This window comes from Conger conger, chromosome 5 (assembly GCF_963514075.1).
Source record: "Conger conger chromosome 5, fConCon1.1, whole genome shotgun sequence".
In the NCBI taxonomy this organism is placed as follows: Eukaryota; Metazoa; Chordata; class Actinopteri; order Anguilliformes; family Congridae; genus Conger; species Conger conger.
The window spans coordinates 14,574,620-14,590,612 of NC_083764.1; the positions used below are offsets into that span (position 1 = coordinate 14,574,620).

Here is a 15,993-nt window from a genome sequence, read left to right on the forward strand (position 1 = left end):
ACATTTGAATGATACTTCAGGCTACCTAAAGTAAAGATAACTGATGCATGTAGTGTGCGTGAAGCTATTAGATTAACTAGTTACATAATTAAAATTAAACGATTGTTGAAGTTCAAAGTTGGGTGAAGGAAAAATAACATAATACAGCACCCGGGGACTAAACTGCAGTATAAGAACAGCCATAAACAATAAGAAACAAATAAATGCAGGAGATATAAAAGAAAAGACAAGGAAGGATAAATTCAAAATACTGTATTTGTCCTGCTTGGGGGTTCATATCAAAGTGAAATTGGACAGCATATGACCCAAGAAATTGGTTGTCTGGCTTTTAAATATGTAATGATACTGTGTCTATTTAGCAACTGGCCATACGTTGGGTTGTGATTTGTGAAAATGGCAGATTATGCTGATATGGAAATTGCAATCCGCTGCACCATAATTGCAGTGCACTGCTTGATCTTTAGTGACACACCCCCATCGCGTCTCCCCTCTCACGTTGGTGCACATTGAGTCACCAAATTACCAAACTGGCTCTGGTGCATGAAAATCCATCCACAACTTTGCCATGCACCGGCCGGAAAATAGTTTGTCTGAATGCCTGTGGGGTTTTGGAGGTTTTTTAAATACAAATTGAAAATTAAACTGAATAAGATTTAGATCATACCATTACATTTTTGTGATAGGTATTGATGGCACGATTTCATGCTGAACTTAATTTATGCCAATCTAGCTCTTCGTAGTATCCCATAGCTACAAACAAGAGTTCCATTGCTCCTCTCATACGTCATTCTTGTCAGTCATACGGGCATTGCCTTTTGCTGTTTGGGTATATAACTGGTCTAAAAATTCAGGACAGGTCATAGGCTTATAGTTTGATTGATCAAATGAAATTAAAAATTTTCAATGAAGGTGTATGTTTTATCTTATTTTATCGTCTATTTAAGTTGTAAACTTTATCTGTTTTACATATCAGGTAAGCATGGAATCATGAGAATTAACACATAATATCAAGTGAATAAAAACTGCAATTATCAAGTTCACACAGTTCATTGTGAATGACTGAAATACCAGAATCATAAACATCTTTCATTTATAATAAATACAATTGTATAATGATACTGTTTATTTATTAAATCAATAAAATGTGTTTATTGATGTTAAAAAAGAGAAAAACTATCATTCAAATATATTTCGTTAAAGGCGCCAACGGTGAATGTCTCCAGAGATGAAGAGCCTGGCATTCAACTTGACAGGAGATTCAGCAGAAACACAATACTGTTTCCCACACCTGAAAGGATCCTGTCCACGAAGTCAAACACTGAGCCTTATCAAAGTGGCCATGTATGTGTCCATGGCTTTAGTCATTTTGCTGACTGTCTGCGGAAACCTGCTGGTCATCATCTCTATATCTCATTTCAAACAGCTCCATTCTCCAACAAACCTCCTCATCCTCTCTTTAGCATTAACCGACTGGTTCCTGGGGGCTTTTGTTATGCCATATAGCATGATCAGATCTGTGGAAAACTGCTGGTATTTTGGAGAAACTACATGCAAAATGCACTCTAGTTTTGACATGATGATGACCATTACATCCATTTTGCATCTCTGTCTAATTTCTGTTGACAGATATTGGGCCATCTGTAAGCCTCTTCAGTACAAAACCTTGGTATCCATGCAAAAGGTGGCAGCCCTTATTGGAATCACGTGGTTGTTTTCCTTTGGATTTGGGTTTGGGGTGATTCTCTCTAAAATGAATATAGTTGGCATGGAGGAGTTGTTCATAAATGCTTGCACAGGTACCTGTATTGTATTTTTTAATAAAGAAGGGGGGCTGATGGCTGCTTTTGTGGGCTTCTTTATTCCATACACAGTGATGATAGCCCTCTATATGAAGATTTTCTTTGTTGCAAAAGTGCAAGCCAGAAAAATCAACTGTAGCATGGCAATGACAAGAGTACGACTTGTTAAAAAGAACTGCACATCTGAACAAAGAGAGAAAAAGGCTGCAAAGACGCTTGGCATTGTACTGGGAGTCTTTCTGTTGTGCTGGCTGCCATATGGCATGATGCTTATTGTTGATCCATTCTTTCATTTTTCTACTCCTGCTGTTATATTTGATGCTCTTGGTTGGTTAGGGCACTTTAATTCTGCATGCAACCCTCTTGTTTATGCATTTTTCTTTCCCTGGTTCCAGAGGGTGTTTAAAATTATAATATCAGGAAAGGTTTTTCAGAATGGCTCTTCATTACTAAACATTTATGCAGAGAACAAATGATAACAAAAGCCACTTAACAGATTCAGAAGTTTCACACTAGGAAGGCCAGAGCCAACGCCATCAAGTGTTTGGACTTTGGTAAGAACTTGGTAGGTAAGCAGTCAGTGAGCTAAAAATTCGGGTAGCCCAAACCTGGAACAACTTTAAGATGTTAATTTAAATGTTTTTAGACCAGCCGTATCCAAACACCGAGAAAAAAAGAAGTTATTTTCATTTACTCGGAGCTTCTTGACCAAAACAGCTGGGCCATTTATAAAATGTTATTATATTACAAAATATATTGTCCAATTTCTATTTTATGGGGTATTTTATGTAGAGAAATATTACAAATAAAAATAGAAAAAGAATCTTCATTTTCCAGCATATACAGTGGTGTGAAAAAGTGTTTGCCCCTTCCTGATTTCTTATTTTTTTGCATGTTTGTCACACTTAAATGTTTCAGATCATCAAACAAATTTAAATATTAGTCAAAGACAACACAAGTAAACACAAAATGCAGTTTTTAAATGAAGGTTTTTATTAAGGGAGAAAAAAAAATCCAAACCTACATGGCCCTGTGTGAAAAAGTGATTGCCCCCTAAACCTAATAACCGGTTGGGCCACCCTTAGCAGCAACAACTGCAATCAAGCGTTTGCGATAACTTGCAATGAGTCTCTTGCAGCGCTGTGGAGGAATTCTGGCCCACACATCTTTGCAGAATTGTTGTAATTCAGCCACATTGGAGGGTTTGAGCATGAACCGCCTTTTTAAGGTCATGCCACAGCATCTCAATAGGATTCAGGTCAGGACTTTTACATTACATTATTGGCATTTGGCAGACACTCTTATCCAGAGTGACGTACAACAAAGTGCATACCCATAACCAGGGATAAGTTCGCTGAAAGACCCTAGAGGGAAGTACAATTTCAACTGCTACCTGTACAACAAAGATAAGGACGAGGGCCTTTTTTTTCTTTTTTTTTTTTTTGAGAACAAATAAACAAACAGAGCAAAAGTGACCAAAGTGAACTATCCAAACACTGCTTACCTAGCCAACTAAAAATACCGATACACATCACAGAGACAACAATTAAGGTTCACAGGGAGGTAGGGAGGGACGGGGAGAGGTGCTGCTTGAAGAGGTGTGTCTTCAGCTTGTGCTTGAAGGTGGGGAGAGATTCTACAGTTCTGACCTCAACGGGGAGTTCGTTCCACCACCGTGGAGCCAGAACAGACAGTAGTCGTGAGCGTGAGGTGGAGGTGCCAAGCGGCCTGTGGAGGCTGAACGAAGAGGTTTGGCAGGGGTGTAGGGTCTGATGATTTTTTGTAGATAAGCTGGGGACTTTTACTAGGCCACTCCAAAGTCTTCATTTTGTTTTTCTTCAGCCATTCAGAGATGGACTTGCTGGTGTGTTTTGGATCATTGTCCTGCTGCAGAACCCAAGTTTGTTTCAGCTTGAGGTCACAAACAGATGGCCGGACATTCTCCTTCAGGATTTTTTGGCAGACAGCAGAATTCATGGTTCCATTTATCACAGCAAGTCTTCCAGGTCCTGAAGCAGCAAAACAGCCCCAGACCATCACACTACCACCACCATATTTTACTGTTGGTATGATGTTCTTTTTCTGAAATGCGGTGTTACTTTTACGCCAGATGTAATGGGACACACACCTTCCAAAAAGTTCAACTTTTGTCTCGTCAGACCACAGAGTATTTTCCCAAAAGTCTTGGGGATCATCAAGATGTTTTCTGGCAAAGTTGAGATGAACCTTAATGTTCTTTTTGCTCAGCAGTGGTTTTCGTCTTGGAACTCTGCCATGCAGGCCATTTTTGCCCTGTCTCTTTCTTATGGTGGAGTCATGAACACTGACCTTAACTGAGGCAAGTGAGGCCTGCAGTTCTTTGGATGTTGTTGTGGGGTCTTTTGTGACCTCTTGGATGAGTCGTCGCTGCGCTCTTGGGGTAATTTTGGTCGGCCGGCCACTCCTGGGAAGGTTCACCACTGTTCCATGTTTTCGCCATTTGTGGACAATGGCTCTCACTGTGGTTTGCTGGAGTCCCAAAGCTTTAGAAATGGCTTTATAACCTTTTCCAGACTGATGGATCTCAATTACTTTCTTTCTCATTTGTTCCTGAATTTCTTTAGATCGCGGCATGATGTCTAGCTTTTGAGGATCATTTGGTCTACTTCACTTTGTCAGGCAGGTCCTATTTAAGTGATTTCTTGATTGAGAACAGGTGTGGCAGTAATCAGGCCTGGGTGTGGCTAGAGAAATTGAACTCAGGTTTGATAAACCACAGTTATGTTTTAACAGGGCCATGTAGGTTTGGATTTTTTTTCTCCCTTAATAATAAAAACCTTCATTTAAAAACTGCATTTTGTGTTTACTTGTGTTGTCTTTGAATAATATTTAAATTTGTTTGATGATCTGAAACATTTAAGTGTGACAAACATGCAAAAAAATAAGAAATCAGGAAGGGGGCAAACACTTTTTCACACCACTGTACACGGAAATTTTAAATCATTCCTAAAACTAAAATGTATAAAACCCCTCTGTAATTGCCCAGCTGTTGAGTCATTCATCACATTGAAAGAAAAAAAATTAGCTTAATCCACTGAGACAAAAACGTGTTTTACCTAATATTCAGATTTGTACTTTTTTTTAATATATCATTTATGAACTTGTGCATATGTTCCTAAGAAAGTAATGAAAAGTCATAATACAAAAAAAGTGAATTTTTGTCCACAATAAAAATTGATACTGCGCGTAATTAGCAACTCACCATATGGTGGGTTGTGATTTGTGCAAATGGCAGACGATGCTGATATGAAAATTGCAATGCACTGCTTGATTTTCAGTGACACACCCCCACCACATCTCTCTTCTCACTTTGGTGCACATCGAGTGACCAAATTTCCAAACGGGCTCTGGTGCATCAAAATCCATCCACAACTTTGCCCTGCACTGGCCGGAAAATAGTTTTCCTGAATGCCTGTGGGGTTTTGGAGGTTTTTTTTAAATACAAATTGAAACTTAAAGGTACAATAGGTAAGATTTCTGTTTTAAAACATTGTTACAAGACCATTGTAAATTCCTTCCGATCATTGAAAAAGGCTCACTGACATGTTGACTCACCCTCTGCCTGTGTTTATAGTCCATAGATTTGGGTTTAAAAGTGTACATTTGTCGGTCCATCACTCTGTATCAAAACATTATACAGCTGTACGACAATTCAAGCTCATTGGTTGATAATTGGTTCTAACTGCCACAGCCAGTTGGTGGGGGCTTATTCTGATTGTTCCTGTAGCAGCCCAAATTGCACTCCAGACAAGCGATCACTGAAACTCTGTATACTATTGCTTATTATCAAGCAAAGACTACATAACTAGTTATAAAACAACTCAATACCAGTTTGTTATCGGTAGCAACAAGCAAATTAGCTGTAGTTGGCTTGACAAATTTACAATATCCACTTACAATAAAATATAGGCAATACCGATATTTGTAAATTCGGAAAGCTAACTAGTAATAGCTCATTTGCTTGTTACTAATAACGAATTGGTCTTGTTTTCTAACTAGATAAGCAATAGTATAATGAGTTTAAGTGATCGCTTGTCTGGAGTGCAATTTGGGCAGCTACGTGTTACATTTATCTCTTTACGTGTTCAATCATGCTAAACCTTTATTTTTCTCAAACTGTATGTTGCAGTTGCATAATTTGTGGTACACTATCATATCTTTGTTATAAATCCAGTTAGTTCCATAGCCAAATAAGTTGCATGCTCATAATGTAGTTTGTTAGATAAAGTGCAAACTTCAAAAAGACAAAACGTATAAAGTGAACATTTCATAAATTCACCTGTTCTGCTAACATTTTCTTATGAGAAAACTACGAAAAGATGGCAGACTCTGTCGCATTTGTCACTGTTAACTTTCCAAAACAGTACTTGTATTTTGAGGGTGTTCGTTGCTGCAGTTCCTCTCTTGACCGTTAGGAGTCTGAAATTACCTATTGTACCTTTAAATTGAATAAGATTTAGATCATACCATTCCATTTTTGTCATTGGGTATTGATGGCAGGATTTCATGCTGGAGTTGATTTACGCCAAGATGAAAGTTTTGCATGTAAATTCATACAAAATTCTGCAACACTGCCGTGAAAACGGCAGTTGCATTTCAAAAAATGACCTGGATAAATAGGTTTGTCGGAACTCTGAACTTAAACTATTGACAAATTAAAACAAACATTTATCCTCTTTTGCGATGCATTATTAAATTATTTTAAACATATGATATTGCTGGAAGAAAGCAGGGGGGGGGAGAGGAAAAAAGTGTTGCCTTCATCTTTGATAGCTCTTCACAGTATCCCATAGCTACAAACAACAGTTCCATTGGTCCTCTCATACGTCATTCTTGTCATTCATATGGGCATTGCCTTTTGCTGTTTGGGTATATAATTGGTCTCAAAAATCAGGACAGATCATAGGCTTATAGTTTGACTGATCATTTTTAATGAAGGAGTATGTTTTTTAAGTTAATCTGTTTTATCTGTTTATTTAAGTTTATCTGTTTTACATATCAGGTAAGCATGGAATCATGAAAATTAACACATAATATCAGGTAAGTGAATAAAAACTGCAATTATCAAGTTCACACAGTTCATTGTGAATGACTGAAATAACAGAATCATAAACATCTTTCATTTATAATAAATACAATTGTATAATGATACTGTTTATTTATTAAAGTAATAAAAAGGTTTATTAATGCTAAAAAAGAGAAAAACAATCATTCAAATATATTTCGTTAAAGGCACCAACTGTGAATGTGTCCAGAGATGAAGAGCGTGGCATTCAACTTGACAGGAGATTCAGCAGAAACACAATACTGTTTCCCACACCTGAAAGGATCCTGTCCACAAAGTCAAACACTGATCCTTATCAAAGTGGCCATGTATGTGTCCATGGCTTTCATCATTCTGATGACTGTCTGTGGAAACCTGCTGGTCATCATCTCCATCTCTCATTTCAGACAGCTCCATTCTCCCACAAACCTCCTCATCCTCTCTTTAGCATGCATCGACTGGTTCTTGGGGACTTTTGTTATGCCATATGGCATGATCAGATCTGTGGAAAACTGCTGGTATTTTGGAGAATCATTTTGTAAGATACACTCCAGCCTTGATATCATGATGTGCATTGCATCACTTCTGCACCTAGGTCTAATTTCTGCTGACAGATATCTGGCCATCTGTAAGCCTCTTCAGTACAGGACCTCAGTAACTATGCACAAGGTAACAGCCCTTATTGGAATCACCTGGTTGTTTTCCTTTGCATTTGGGTTTGGGGTGATTCTCTCTAAAATTAATTTAGTCGGTATGGAGGAGTTGTTCATAAATGCTTGCACAGGTACCTGTATTTTATTTTTTAATCAAGAAGGGGGGGTGATGGCTGCTTTTGTGGGCTTCTTCATTCCATGCACAGTGATGATAGCCCTCTATATGAAGATTTTCTTTGTTGCTAGAGTGCAGGCCAGAAAAATCAACTGTAGCATGGCAATGACAAGAGTACGACTTGATAAAAAGAACTGCACATCTGAACAAAGAGAGAAAAAGGCTGCAAAGACGCTTGGCATTGTACTAGGAGTCTTTCTGTTGTGCTGGCTGCCATATGGCATGATGCTTATTGTTGATCCTTTCTTTCATTTTTCTACTCCTGCTGTTGTAGTTCAGGCTCTTGGTTGGTTAGGGTACTTTAATTCTGCATGTAACCCTCTCATTTATGGATTTTTCTTTCCCTGGTTCCAGAGGGTGTTTAAAATTATAATATCAGGAAAGGTTTTTCAGAATGGCTCTTCATTACTAAACATTTATGCAGAGAACAAGTGATGACCAACAACCCATAACAGATTCTCATATACAGTTAAAAAATAAGATTATATTTCTCTATTTGACAATAGTTAAGCACTCAGAAGTTTAACACTAGAAAGGCCAGAGCCAACGCCATCAGGTGTTTGGAGTTTGGTAAGTACTTGATTATACTACACACCTGATTATTAGTACACACCTGATTATACTAATGAACTAATCGTGGTCTTTAATCAAGACCTTGATGAGTAGAACCAGCTGTCTTAGTCCTGTGCTAAAACAACAACCTGCACACACACCGGCCCTTTCTGGATAAGATTGGACACCCCTGGCTTAGTGATTTGTGATATGCCCAGCTCTGAGAATGCCCAGTACTAGCAAGTGTTCTAGGGTGCTGGCTGGTTTTGCATGTGTTTTTATTACTGTGATGAAAAGTGTGTTATGCTTTGGTAAATGTGGTATGATGTATTGGAATTGTTATGTGTACACAAGTCTAGATAGCCACAAGCCAAAACACAATAAATGTCCAACTGCAGAGCACTCAAAAAGTAGACAATAACATTCTTGAAAAAATCACTTGAAAAAAGAAACAAAAATAATTTTACAAATAAGAATCTCTTAGAGAAGCGGAAGACATACATCATTGCAAATACAGGCGCTCAGCAGCAAACCCTCACAGAAGAAAAGTTGGGGGAAAAACTGGTGAAAACAGGGCAGCTTAAAAGTCACAGGTGAACTTGATCAAGTCTATTAGGCAGTAGAATTGGGGAGAAGTTGCTGACCCTTGTCTGGCTCCATCTGGTGGACAATCTGGCATGCGACAGTGTGGTATTAGTTTACTTTTGTGTTGTCATGCCTTGGTCAGGCGGCACGGATGGTGCAGTGGGCAGCACTGCCGCCTCACAGCAAGGAGGTCCTGGGTTTAAATCCCGGTTGGCCGGGGCCTCTCTGTGTGGAGTTTGCATGTTCTCCCCATGTTTACGTGGGTTTCCTCCGGATTCTCTGGTTTCCTCCCACAGTCCAAAGACATGCAGGTTAGGCTGACTGGAGAGTCTAAATCGCCCGTGGGTATGAGTGTGTGAGTTAATGGTGTGTGTGCCCTGTGATGAGCTGGCGACCTGTCCAGGGTGTATTCCTGCCTTTCACCCAATGTATGCTGGGATAGGCTCCAGCCTCCCTGTGACTCTGTTCAGGATCAGCAGGTTAAGATAATGGATGGATGGATGGAAACAAACTGCCAAATTAAACATGAAACCACTGTATATGCAATTCATTTTGCATCTGTTGCACTTATCAAAACAATAATAGGTGTAAATGACAAAGTCTGCACACACTGAATATAGGGAGGTAAAGTGGATGTATCAGGAAGAATACTTCCATATTAAATACTGCTCCCTCTTAAATAGAGTGGCGAAAGCTCTATTTCATTAATAAGCAAACTACCAAATATTGAAGTCTGGACTCAAGATTTGTTTTTCATGGTTTAATTACATAGCTATATACTGAATACGGTGGGACTGCAGTATGTAAAAAGTAATGTTCTGCGGTTTAAGATCCCCGAGATAGGCTAAGACTCAGTCTGCCAATGCTTTCTCTTTTATAGTAACAAAATTTCCACAATTTGACTATCCTAACGCCACCGACAGTGTGTCTGTATTTGCTTATTGTCCCGACCTGTGCGATTTAAATTGGCATCATTCTTCTCCATTTTAACAATAATTCCGCTGTCTGAAATGCATTTATTCAGTCAAATCTTAAGGAGACACACACACATTTGCGTCAGCCAGTTGGCTAGCTAGCTACCAAGGTATAACTACTTTTAAAAGCCTAACTATAGGCTAGCTAGCTAGTTAACTCGCTGGCATTAACACTGTGACTGCCATTTTTCTGTGTAGAGCTAGCTGGCTAACCTAGTGAACTCATTTTTGTATTTGTTTTTATCAGTAGCCTAATAAACTAGCTAAAATATCTGTCGATTTAGCTGTGAGTTTTCTGTTTATGTATGCAGACCAAGCTGGTCTTTTTGGCCACCCTTAGCTTCCTTTCCACTTTGGACTGACAGTGAGACTGGCTACTGTGTGTTATCTAGCCATGATCTGCACGCGATACCGTTGCTGGACAGAACATTCAATTACCATCATTCATGTCAGCTTTGTGTTTTGTCATGCTAAGTCTATGGACAATTCATCGTCAACATTTTGAATGTTGAGGTCCAATTCAAATGGAATAAAATGTACAGTCATGAAATGACAAAAGCATGTACATTACCTACAGAATAAGTGGTCTTTTGTCAGGATCTGTTGGATTTAAATTGAGTTTTTTTGCGTAAAAAAAGGCTTAATGTTTTATGCTAATTGCTTAAAGGGTATCCATAACACAGAAATGGTGCAACATAGCAATACAATTTTTTCATATATTTTATTTATTTGTGACTATATTTGTTTCCTATTTAAGTTCAAATGTTCATCCTGTTGAGTACCTTTTCTCACCGAGACATAAGTGTCTAGAGCCATAGGAAGGAAAAAAGTGTTGGTTGAACAGCATTATAATATGTGAAAAGTCATTGATCTCACCAGAAAGGAACCACTGGCTAGATCAATGAATGTAAAGTAGGAAGGTAAATACCCCTTTGTCTGAGGTAGGAGTGAATTATCATATTCAAGAAACCCTTCATCCTAGCTAGCCCAATGGCAGATAAATAGTATTTAAACTGTGACATTCTCAATAATGATTTGTGTTAGACTGAAGATGCTCATAAAGACAGAGCATTTATAATTAATAAATAAAGATCTGAACCTTGCCTTTCACCATCGAATTTGACAAGATCCTTTCCTGAAACACAACTGGAATCTACAGCAACTAACTCCTCTCACTTTGGTGCACATCAAGTGACCAAATTACCAAACAGGCTCAGGTGCAGCCTGAGTGCCTGAGGGGTTTTCAGGTATTTTTTAAATACCTGAACTGAGTAAGACTTAAATCATACCTTTCCATTTTTGTCATTGGGTATTGGTGGCAGGATTTCAGAAGTTGACTTACACCAAGATTAAAGATTTGCATGTAAATTCATATTGAATTCTGCAACACTGCCGTGAAAATGGATGTTGCATTTCAGAGGATCACCTGGATAAATGAGTTTGTCGGACTTGTAAAATAAGACAAAACACACTTTTATCCTCTGTTGCGGTGCATTATTAAATTACTTTAAACATATGATATTGCAGGAGGAAAGCAGGGGGGAGAGGAAAAAAGTGTTTCATCAGTGATAGCTCTTTGCAGTATCCCATAGCTACAAATAATAGTTCCATTGCTTCTCTCATACGTCATTCTTGTCAGTCAGATGGGTGTTGCCTTTTGCTGTTTCGGTATATAATGGGTCTGAAATATTAGGACAGATCATAGACTTATAGACTGATTGATCAAATTACATTAAATGTTTTCAAGGAAAGAGTATGTTGGCATGATTGAATTAGTGAAGAAAATAATTATTATTTGTATCTGCTTTTTCAGTTTTACTGCACACAGGAGTTCACATATATTTATCTTCAATACTCTTGGATGAGCAAGACTATATACATATCAGGTAAGCATGGAAACATGAAAATGAGCATATAATATCAATTAAGTGAATGAAAAAACTGCAATGATCAAATTCACAGTTATTTCATTATGAATGCAACAAGTAACAGAATCATGCAATTGTATAATCATGTTAGAAAAGAGGAAAATAATGATTAAAATATATTTTGTTAAAGGCACCAACTGTGAATGTCTCCAGAGATGGAGAGTCTGGGATTCAACTTGACAGGAGATTCAGCAGAAACACAGTACTGTTTCCCACACCTGAAAGGATCCTGCCCAAGAGGTCAAACACTGATCCCTATAAAAGTAGCCATGTACATGTTCATGGTGTTCACCATTCTGATGACTGTGTGTGGAAACCTGCTGGTCATCATCTCCATCTCTCATTTCAGACAGCTCCATTCTCCCACAAACCTCCTCATCCTCTCTTTAGCATGCACCGACTGGTTCTTGGGGGCTTTTGTTATGCCATATAGCATGATCAGATCTGTGGAAAACTGCTGGTATTTTGGAGAATCATTTTGTAAGATACACTCCAGCCTTGACATCATGATGTCCATTGCATCCCTTCTGCACCTAGGTCTCATTTCTGTTGACAGATATCTGGCCATCTGTAAGCCTCTTCAGTACAGGACATCAGTAACTATGCATAAGGTGGCAGCCCTTATTGGAATCACCTGGTTGTTTTCCTTTGCATTTGGGTTTGGGGTGATTCTCTCTAAAATTAATTTAGTCGGTATGGAGGAGTTGTTCATAAATGCTTGCACAGGTACCTGTATTATATTCTTTAATCAAGAAGGGGGGTTGATGGCTGCTTTTGTGGGCTTCTTCATTCCATGCACAGTGATGATAGCCCTCTATATGAAGATTTTCTTTGTTGCAAGAGTGCAGGCCAGAAAAATCAACTGTAGCATGGCAATGACAAGAGTACGACTTAATAAAAAGAACTGCACATCTGAACAAAGAGAGAAAAAGGCTGCAAAGACGCTTGGCATTGTACTGGGAGTCTTTCTGTTGTGCTGGCTGCCATTTGTCATGGTGCTTATTGTTGATCCATTCTTTCATTTTTCTACTCCTGCTCTTGTATTTGATGCTCTTGTTTGGTTGGGGTACTTTAATTCTACATGCAATCCTCTCATTTATGGATTTTTCTATCCATGGTTCCAGAGGGTGTTTAAAATGATTATATCAGGGAAAGTTTTTCAGCATGGCTCTTCATTATTAAATATTTATGCGGATAATTCCTGATACCAAAAAACACTCACAGTATCCCTTACTCATAGTTTTTCAATGATATGCTGACAGCAATTGGTGCTAGTATGGCTGGGTTTTTTTCATGGTGTTACATATTGTGTTTTTTGCTGTTTTCATTCACTTCATTACTTTACATTACTTTACTTTCCATTGTGGATAGATCACAATTAAAATCAGAAGCCTATCAATCCATTATACCCATATTTTGCATATAAACTGCGCACTGCATTTTTTAACCTCAGGCTTGACTGTCGCTATGGTTGCACTTCTTATTTCTATCATGCTGCACATGAGATCTGTTTTATCTGAGATTATAATTCATTCTTACTTACTATTGTTTATTTCATTAAGTCATTTCATGAATAATTATTTTTTATGATTTTCAACAACATTGGCATGACTACTATATTTTTTGTTAGGTTTCTATCCAAAAACAAAGTCAGTGTGTGAATCAGTGTGGGTTTCCGCCAAGTACAGTTTTTCAAATATTCTGAAGCGGGCACAACATGGCTACATAATCAAAAGAGTACCAGCCCGCCTTTTGATTATGGAAGCATGTTCCTTACAGTGCAGTCCGTGTGTATTTGCTTAAGATAGTGGTACAATTGCTGTACTTTTGCCTCAGTTCTCCAGCTGATTGCTGACTGTCACATTTAATTTGAGGGCATCTACATCCATCTTGGGTGATTTGTGTAGGATATAAGAATGCTTTCTCATACTTACACCATGGAAGCGACTGCATACACCTGACTAGTCATAAACAGCTGAGAAGCAAATGTCCAATAACTTTTGCAGCGGTGGTTGCTCAATAGGGGCACATTGGGCGCCACCCCACGCCCAATCTGTCAGTGGGAAAACCAGATCTGTCAGTGAGGAAAAAATAATCCTAATATTTTAATATAAATGTTTTAATAAAAATGTTCGTAATATCTGACGTTGGCTTTTTTTGTCTGCTAAATCACTGATTTACCTGACAGAAAATCAAGTACATAAATGCATAATATTTAAAGGCAGTTTTCTTGCATCTAAGGCATATATAAGAGGGAAAATTATTGCCCACTCTTCAAAAGTGAAAAAAGAAAATGCAAAGAAAGAACAAACATTAGAAAAAGAGATAAGTGATTTAGAGAAGGATTTAGGAGGACACTATTCGGATAATTTATACCAAACAATTTGTCATTTGAAGTATCAGTTGCATGACATATATAACAAAAAAGCTGAGTATGCATTATTTAGACTTAAAACCAAGTTTTATGAAGGGGGTGAAAATGGCAGATTATTAGCTAGACAGTTGAAACAACAGGATAACTCTAACAACATTCCAATGATTAAGAGGGGTAATGGGGTAGTAACTTCAACAAAATAAATTAATGGGGTTTTTGAAAAGTTTTATGAGGATCTTTACACATCTGCCTGTATGCCTAGCCCAGAGGTAGTGGAGGCATTTTTTTCAGGTCTTCAACTGCCCACTATTTCTAATGAGCAAAAGGGGAAGCTGGATGCTTCTATAACAGAAGAAGAGATTAGAGCTACTATTTTATCCATGAAAACAGGGAAGTCACCAGGCTTGGATGGCTTCCCGGTTGAATATTATAAGAAATATGTTGATATCCTGGCTCCCATTTTACACGAGGTGTATTTGGAAGCGTTTGAGACAGGCTCCTTGTCTGGCAGATTTAATGATGCTTTAATTTCTCTTATCCCTAAAAAGGACAGAGATACTTCAGATCCATCTAATTATAGACCCGTAAGTCTTATTGGGGTAGATTGTAAGATCTTGACAAAGACGCTGGCGTCACGGTTAGAGAGAGTGCTACCAGACATCATAAATGGGGATCAAGTAGGTTTTATTAAGAACAAGTCCTCAGTGGATAACATGAGAAGGCTTCTTACATATATGAATCGCTCTAGTCCGGTACCGGTGGCAGCCTTCTCACTAGATGCCGAGAAGGCGTTTGACCGGGTGGAATGGGGTTTCCTTATGGTTGCTCTTTCAAAATTTGGGTTTGGGCCTGGTTTTTGTAACTGGGTGAAAATACCCTATTCCAACCTAAGAGCAGCTGTTCTCACAAATGGGCTGACTTCGAATTTTTTTTGCCTTTCTAGGGGGACTAGGCAAGGTTGCGCTCTCTCTCCATTGCTCTTTACGATAGCTCTAGAACCACTGGCTTCAGCAATCAGAGCTGATGTAAGAATTAAGGGTGTGCATGCAGGGGGTAGGGAGCATAAGCTATTTATGTATGCTGACGATATTTTAGCAGTGTTAACAGATCCTGCCTGCTCTTTACCGGTGTTACTTGAATGTATTGACTCATATTCTAGATTGTCAGGTTATAAGATAAATTGGCACAAGTCGGAAGGTATGCCTATTTCGAATACATGTCACTCTAGTGATATTACATCATATAATTTCAAATGGATATCTTCAGGTATGAAGTACTTGGGTATTCAATTAAACTCTAATTTGGAAAAAATAATGCCTTCAAATATGGAACCACTCCTCCAGAAGATTAAAATGAACCTGGATAAATGGGGGAAATTAAAGCTTACTCTATGGGGGAAAGTTAATGTGATTAAAATGGTGGTTACCCCACAATTCAATTATGTTTCCATGATGTTGCCTGTTAGTATATCACCACAGTTGTTTAAGCGATATTATGAAAGATTTTCTATGGGACAAGAAGAGACCAAGGATCAACATAAAGAAAATGTGCTCACCAAGGGACATGGGAGGTATGGCATTACCCAATGTGAGGCTATACAACATGTCATTTGAAATGTCTAGATTGATAAAGCACTGGAAGGGAACAGATCCAGAGCTGAGCTGGATCAAAATTGAACAGGAACTAGTAAATCCTTTCAAACCTTTGGATGTTCTTTCACATGGTTCAAAGACTAATGGATATGATTACTCTTCAAATCCAGTACTATCTCATTCTAAAGCAGTCTGGAGAGAAGTGCACAAGATGTGTGGTGTGTCACATTTAAGACAATCATATGCCTCTATATGGCACAATCCTGCCATACGTATTG

General features: G+C 38.3%; 2 protein-coding genes across 4 annotated transcripts; both read left to right on the forward strand.

Moving 5' to 3' along the window:
• The first annotated feature begins 1,252 nt into the window (after positions 1 to 1,252).
• Positions 1,253 to 2,275, forward strand: LOC133129318 (trace amine-associated receptor 1-like). Its single transcript, XM_061243307.1, has one exon. The coding sequence runs from the start codon at positions 1,340 to 1,342 to the stop codon at positions 2,273 to 2,275; it is 936 nt and encodes a 311-aa protein (XP_061099291.1). The 5' UTR covers positions 1,253 to 1,339.
• A 5,142-nt stretch (positions 2,276 to 7,417) lies between these two features.
• LOC133129536 (trace amine-associated receptor 1-like) lies at positions 7,418 to 12,954 on the forward strand. Of its 3 annotated transcripts, none has more exons than XM_061243698.1 (3): positions 7,418 to 7,551; positions 11,635 to 11,707; positions 11,880 to 12,954. In XM_061243698.1, exon 3 carries the CDS (start codon positions 11,893 to 11,895, stop codon positions 12,952 to 12,954), a length of 1,062 nt encoding a protein of 353 aa, XP_061099682.1. In that variant the 5' UTR covers positions 7,418 to 7,551; positions 11,635 to 11,707; positions 11,880 to 11,892. The 3 variants fall into 3 exon arrangements, with proteins under 3 accessions (XP_061099682.1, XP_061099681.1, XP_061099683.1); XM_061243697.1 differs by lacking the exon at positions 7,418 to 7,551 and adding an exon at positions 7,638 to 7,666; XM_061243699.1 differs by lacking the exon at positions 7,418 to 7,551 and adding an exon at positions 8,204 to 8,280.
• Positions 12,955 to 15,993: the final 3,039 nt, after the last annotated feature.

What these genes read in the sequence shown, in the direction of transcription:
- LOC133129318 (XM_061243307.1), top strand. Translation starts at nt 1,340, where the DNA reads ATGTATGTGTCCATGGCTTTAGTCATTTTGCTGACTGTCTGCGGAAAC.
- LOC133129536 (XM_061243698.1), top strand. Translation starts at nt 11,893, where the DNA reads ATGTCTCCAGAGATGGAGAGTCTGGGATTCAACTTGACAGGAGATTCA.